The 6,000-nt window shown below is 40.9% G+C and overlaps 1 protein-coding gene across 2 annotated transcripts in view; it reads left to right on the top strand.

The window, feature by feature from the left end:
* The first annotated feature begins 275 nt into the window (after positions 1–275).
* pi4kab (phosphatidylinositol 4-kinase, catalytic, alpha b) overlaps positions 276–6,000 on the top strand; it is a 28,149-nt gene continuing 22,424 nt past the window's right edge. For both annotated transcript variants that reach the window (XM_040155089.1, XM_040155088.1), the window contains exons 1-12: positions 276–451; positions 1,667–1,783; positions 2,384–2,477; positions 2,859–2,947; positions 3,036–3,108; positions 3,205–3,467; positions 3,676–3,742; positions 4,766–4,914; positions 5,008–5,073; positions 5,192–5,288; positions 5,403–5,594; positions 5,708–5,808. In XM_040155089.1, the coding sequence (XP_040011023.1) occupies positions 353–451; positions 1,667–1,783; positions 2,384–2,477; positions 2,859–2,947; positions 3,036–3,108; positions 3,205–3,467; positions 3,676–3,742; positions 4,766–4,914; positions 5,008–5,073; positions 5,192–5,288; positions 5,403–5,594; positions 5,708–5,808 (1,407 nt within the window). In that variant the 5' untranslated portion in view covers positions 276–352. The remainder of the gene's footprint in view (positions 452–1,666; positions 1,784–2,383; positions 2,478–2,858; positions 2,948–3,035; positions 3,109–3,204; positions 3,468–3,675; positions 3,743–4,765; positions 4,915–5,007; positions 5,074–5,191; positions 5,289–5,402; positions 5,595–5,707; positions 5,809–6,000) is intronic.

Here is a 6,000-nt window from a genome sequence, read left to right as displayed (position 1 = left end):
CAGAGGACCAAAACAATTTCGCTGCGGGAAAAATATTTTTATGTAATATTCTTGTCCACTGTGATGATCCACAATTGTGATGACATCGTGGTGAATAATATCTCTCTCGGCGTCTGACTTTGTTGGGCTGTTGCTGCTATTTGTTCAGGAAAAAAAGAACTTAAACACGACATTACCCCACAGTGACTTTAGTTAAAACAGCATTTGCGTGGTCAAATACAGATCCGCTAATGTAACTACCCGCGCTCGTCAGGCTTGTCCCTGCTGAGTTGCCGTACTGCGGCTGTGCCAGCGCCAGCTGCTCGGCTGTTTCCTCTCCCCTGAATTTTGCTCGTTTGATGTCGGGATAAACATGTCTGTAATGGGAGGTGGTACGAGGGGGTTTTATTTCAACACAGTCCTGTCGCTGGCCCGCTCCTTAGCCGCCCACCGTCCCGCACCGGTTGAAAAGGTGAGGAAGGAGAAAAACCGAGTGAGCGCCAGAAGACATATTTTTTTGTTAATTAGCTAACTTGAAGCAACAGTCAACGTTTGCTCAGGGTGTAGCTTCGCTTCCGCAACAGCAGTGGCTTATTTTGATCACTAAAAGGACAGCCGAGCTAACATTTGACAGGTGTGTGTGGTGTGGTGTGTGTGTGTGTGTGTGTGTGTGTGTGTGTGTGTGTGTGTGTGTGTGTGTGTGTGTGTGTGTGTGTGTGTGTGTGTGTGTGTGTGTGTGTGTCTTTGGTTGTGAATCACCGGAGCTGGGTCCTCTCATCAGTGTTTTCCCAGTAATATAGGAAGAGAGCAATGCAGGAAAAAGTGGCGTCGCTGCTTGTGTGGTGCCTGCTACTGCATCAGACAGGCAGAGTGGTCAGGCTGGATGAGCACTCCAGTCAAACAGGTTTACAAAGTGAGGAGCGAGAGAGATGAAGGGTTGACAAGGGTTCCTGTATGGGCCAGTACAGGAACATCAGTTGCTCTGGAAAAAGAGCTGTGTTGGGCAACGAAGTAATCAAATAATAATGGAATTAAATAAAATATACGAGAGGATATCGAGGCAGTCATCAAACACTGTCACTGAGCACTGAGGATTGATATTTTATGGAGCATCCAGTATGGGTTGTAATGTCCGGTTTCGCTGTGTTTTTTGTGGGAATGACCAGTTTCGAGCTACAGTCAGGTGACTGTCTTGCAGTGTATCAAATATCACAAATGCCTGTATCATGATACCATTATTATGGTGGGCAGCAACATAATAGCGTGTTCCCACCTTGATAGCAACATATAATAAACTCTATTGATCCCCAGGAGGGAAAGAGATAGATAAGGTAGAAGGTAGGAAAAGAATACAGACAAGTGGAAAAAAAAAAGTACAAATAACAAAAGGTTTGTTAGAAATGTATATACAGTATGTTATCCTAGGCGAGTTTGCATTAATGTAATGCATGTGCAAAACCAAAAACTAGTTTCCTGATATTCCCAGTATGACTCTAGCAAAAAACAGAACTCAATGTTGGAGAATGCAATCATTGAAACAGGTCTTTCATTCAATTTGTTATCTTTTCTATTGCTGTAACTTAATTCAGACAGCTGCGGTGAGCTTATCATTAGCCTCGACTGTCTGATTTCTATCAGAGTTTATGCCAGAGTTCATATATATGACGACCACTTTGTGCACTTTCAGGTCCAGAAGCTACAATGTATGTGTCCGCTGGAAGTCCGTGCTGTCTTCACTCTAGATGTGCGTCGGAGAGATGCTGTTATTGCACTGGCTGTTTTTCTGGTGGAATCTGGTTTACAGGTGGGTGGTGGTCATTAAAAAATGTCGAGCTGTTGAGCCTTTTTATCACAGTGGGTGCATTTTATCATCACTTAAAACATTTAATCTTTAGGCTGTCCTAGCTGTTAATGGATAATATGGTAGATTTAAGATTCAAACATTGCACAGTTTGCACAGTTTATTACATAGGGATGCTGTAAGATGATATATTTATAAATTATTAGTAGTATTATTGTATTAGTACTATTAGTCCACTTTCATTACCAGCCTCTCACAGGACTCCACATTTATCAACATGATGAGCTTATTCTCTCTATTCCCATAATATAATTAAAATGGAGATTAGGCATGCAGCTTGCCACATAAACCTCTAATCTCATCACACTGAGACACAGTGTGGAAAGCTTCTCAGCCATCTGATTATGTTGAGATGGTAGCTTCACTTTTCAGTGTCAAAGTAATGTTTGATATATGTTCTTTGACCCAAATTGGAGTTTGTGTTGGAATTAACAATTCCTCATACTTTTGATTTATTAGCGATTTTTAGGTGAACAAAAGTGCTGTTCTTTGTCAACAACTGCTGTGTTTTGTGGTGTGTAATTATTTGATTTACTGTGGCAGCACAAAGACATACTTGTTTCCTACTTGCTGAGCCTATTGAGAGGGCTACCAAGGGTCCAATGGATCGAAGAGAGCTTGGGAAAGAAAGGAAAAGGTAAGAACAATCCTCTTAGCGTAATAGTTGGGCCTTTTGTTTTACAATGGCCTCTATTTACTTGCTCTAACAGTGCACTATGTAATATTTGTAGTTATTCTTATTCATTTTCAATACTATCTCAAGATATATTGAGACATATTGATCCACCTGTAAATTGCCATTAGACAGTAGTTTCCACTTGTTAAGAGCAAAATTATATTGGCCAGATATGACAGTAGAGTTTGTCCATTCCACTAGTAAATCCTCTTTAACATAGTATTTACTTTTTGTTTGCCTTTTCATTTTTTGATGTATCTGTTTGTCGTTCTGTTTTTTGCTGCAAACTAATGTGGCAATTAACTGTATGTATTTGTGTTTTTGTAATTTCTTGCTCTTCAGAATTTCTCCCGGTTGCAGAAAACTTCAGCTTCTGTCTAGTGACTCTTTTGGCAGATGTGGCTCAGAGAGACCCAGACTCCCGACAAGAGGTCAGCTTAGATAGTGTTGATAATATGTGATTCTTGGGTTAGGGTGCATGTGAGTGCTAAGTTTTTGTTTCTACTGTTTCCCCTCCAGATCTTGAACACTATAATGGAGGTCATGCAGGCATTTCAGGAAATGTGCCAAACACCTGATAATCATGACAAAGGTATACACACACACCCACACACAAAAAGGTAAAAAAAAGTCCATAACATCAGTCCTTCAAAATGAAAAAACTTCATAGATGCTCTCTCATCTCTAGTCTACCTGTGCAGATATATTGTCCCCAGCCTTCTTGGCATGATGCGAGCATTTGGCCGCTACAGCAAAACAGACGAAGCCCTGTTGTCCAAGTTGTTCCCCAGAGATTCACCCCAGGCCCGCTGCGTCACAGAGGAAACGGATGGAGTGCGGCGCAGATCCTTCAATGACTTTCGTTCTATCCTGCCATCCTCGCTGCTTACAGTGTGCCAGAGTGACACTCTGCGCAGACGCACCGGGACTAACCTGGATTCCTCTGCACAGGTGTGTGTGTATGTTGTGTTAGAGCAGGTTGGATTCAAGACATGTTTTGTTTGTTGAGGACAATTAGAGGTGACTGCAGAGTCGTCATATTCTCACATGCTTTGTGGTTTTATTTTACTAAAAAGTCAGAGAGAGAGAGTAATTTTTGATTACTTTATTATATTTGGTCAGTGGTTAAACAAATGTTCTGTATTGTGCTGTCTCATAGGTGTGTACAGACCCAGGAGGCCACTCACCCTGCTCTCCTACAACCCCTGGCCCACATTACTTTGACGGTAAAACTCAAGGAACACAGGCTGCTTTGACTGAATTTGTGTTTGCCAATGTAAACCTGGATTCTGTCCACTCATCCTAGCTTTTCACTGTGAGCCTTCAGCATTATGTAACAGCTAGCTACTTGTGTGTTTTTATCTGGACATTTATGTATCCTAAATGAAAAATATTAATTAGGGTACACTGCAGACATATCTCACATACTCTAATAATATAGTGATGCATATAATAAAGGTATTTTAATTTGGATGAAACTTGTGCTGTTTGGTAACACATACTGCACGTCCAGTGTTTACCCCATTGCCTTGAAGTAATCTCAGTTTAGATGTGCACTCAGCTATGGCACAGTTTTCTCATCATAAAGGTACCGACTAGTCTGTGCTAAGGCCTGTGTGTGCTTTATATGACAATTAAAATATTTGTATACCATAGCAAGCTGTATAGTCAACTCTATATAATGCAACTCATATCTAACACTTGTATTGGTCAGTCACTTCTCAAACCAGATTGTCAAATAAACTGTTATACCTAGCAATTACTGTACAGTAATCTTACCACGCTTGAGACAACTGCTGTCCCGTGTCTCATGCTATCAGTGTTTTTAGTTATAGTTCATGCATCAATTTTTCTGTTGCTTATCTTGGTTTGGAGTCATGCTGTTACAAGAGTTAGCAGAGCAGTCAGATTGTTGTGAGTTGCCAAATTAAGATTTATGTGACATATTATTGAGATATTTCCAGTCCCCTTCAGCTGACTTTGATAGCAAAACAAATTTCAACTCCCCAAAACATTAGCTGTCATCATCAGTTTTTGGTGTCAGAATAAAAAAGTCTCTGTAATAAAAGAGTCACCATTCTGCACTGATGATCAACAGTCATAGCGAGACAGATATCCACCCATTATAGAGACAGATATTGATTTCCCCATCGACAGTAATCTCACCCATAGCACCCAGAGGAAACCAGTCATATGTTGTCCAACTTGTCACATTTTATTTTGATGCCATGTGGTCCTTTTCATTTCAGGTGCCTACTTCCCAGACAGCAGTGCAGTGGACCCTGACTACTATTTCTCCACAGTCAGCTCCAGTTTTTCAGTGTCTCCTCTCTTCATGGGGGCAGGAGAAAACGAGGTGGAGGTGCCTGTTGATCTGCTCCGACAGCTCCTTGGCATGGTACAGTAACAGCAGATACTTCTTCTTTTGTCTCTCATCCTATATACGTATTTTGCATCTTTACCAGCGGTTGTGCGTATTGTTGATTTACAGGTGAAGAAGTTTGTTTCTGACTCTTTTTTGAAAACTCTGGACGCCACTATGATGGAAGTTATAGAGGTAACTATACTGTATACTCACTGTCTGTACAAAATTAAAAGGTAAAGTCAAAGTTAAATGTATGCCATTGTCAGTTAAATAATCATCTCTTTCATTGTCTCTTTTGTTTGTTGTTAAGTCTAATCCTGGAATCAACCTCTATTACAAAGCCTTCAGTGACACTCTCTATGTGTGTGTGTTCAAAATGCTGCGGGACACACTATACTACATGAAAGGTAAAACGTCATAAAGAGCTTATTTACTTTGTGTGAAAGCCACATAGTCTTGCGTTTGCTATTGTTGTATTTTGTTACTTTGTCAAACTTTCAAACTCTCGTCATGTATCTCAGCCTTGCAGCCAGCTTTTTTACGGGAAGTACATGACTTTGTACTTGAGCAATTTAGCAGCAGTCAGTCAGAGCTGCAGCGGGTACTTCATGACACGGGGGGGTTGCCGGGGGAACAGAGCCCCCTCAAGCTTCGTTGCCAAGCCAATGCTGCGTGCGTGGACCTGATGGTGTGGGCCGTCAAAGATGAGCAAGGTAATCAATTGTAGTGGAGAGTGAGCAGAGCAGTGTTTTTATAATCAGAGGGATACTGGATGTGTTTACTTGTACTGGTTGTCTCACTTTTCCTTCCTGGTGTCTTTTTTCAGGGGCAGAGAATTTGTGCACCAAACTGTCAGAGAAGCTTCAGTCAAAAACCTCTAGTAAAGTCATCATTGCTCATATGCCCCTGCTCATCTGTTGCCTACAGGTATAATACTATAAGGTAGAAGGAGTACTGAGATATTCGCTCAAAAAGAAGTGAAATGTTACACAAGGTAGTAGATAATGGGATGAGAGTACTTTAGATTTCTGGGTTTTGAAGCTGAAGCTGTGTTTCAAGTATTTTCTATTATTTATTGGGCATTAATTTTAGTTTTCTGTAATTGTCATCTCCTCTGTC

Source organism: Xiphias gladius, chromosome 19, assembly GCF_016859285.1.
Source record: "Xiphias gladius isolate SHS-SW01 ecotype Sanya breed wild chromosome 19, ASM1685928v1, whole genome shotgun sequence".
In the NCBI taxonomy this organism is placed as follows: Eukaryota; Metazoa; Chordata; class Actinopteri; order Istiophoriformes; family Xiphiidae; genus Xiphias; species Xiphias gladius.
This window is presented reverse-complemented; position numbering and strand designations above follow the sequence as displayed.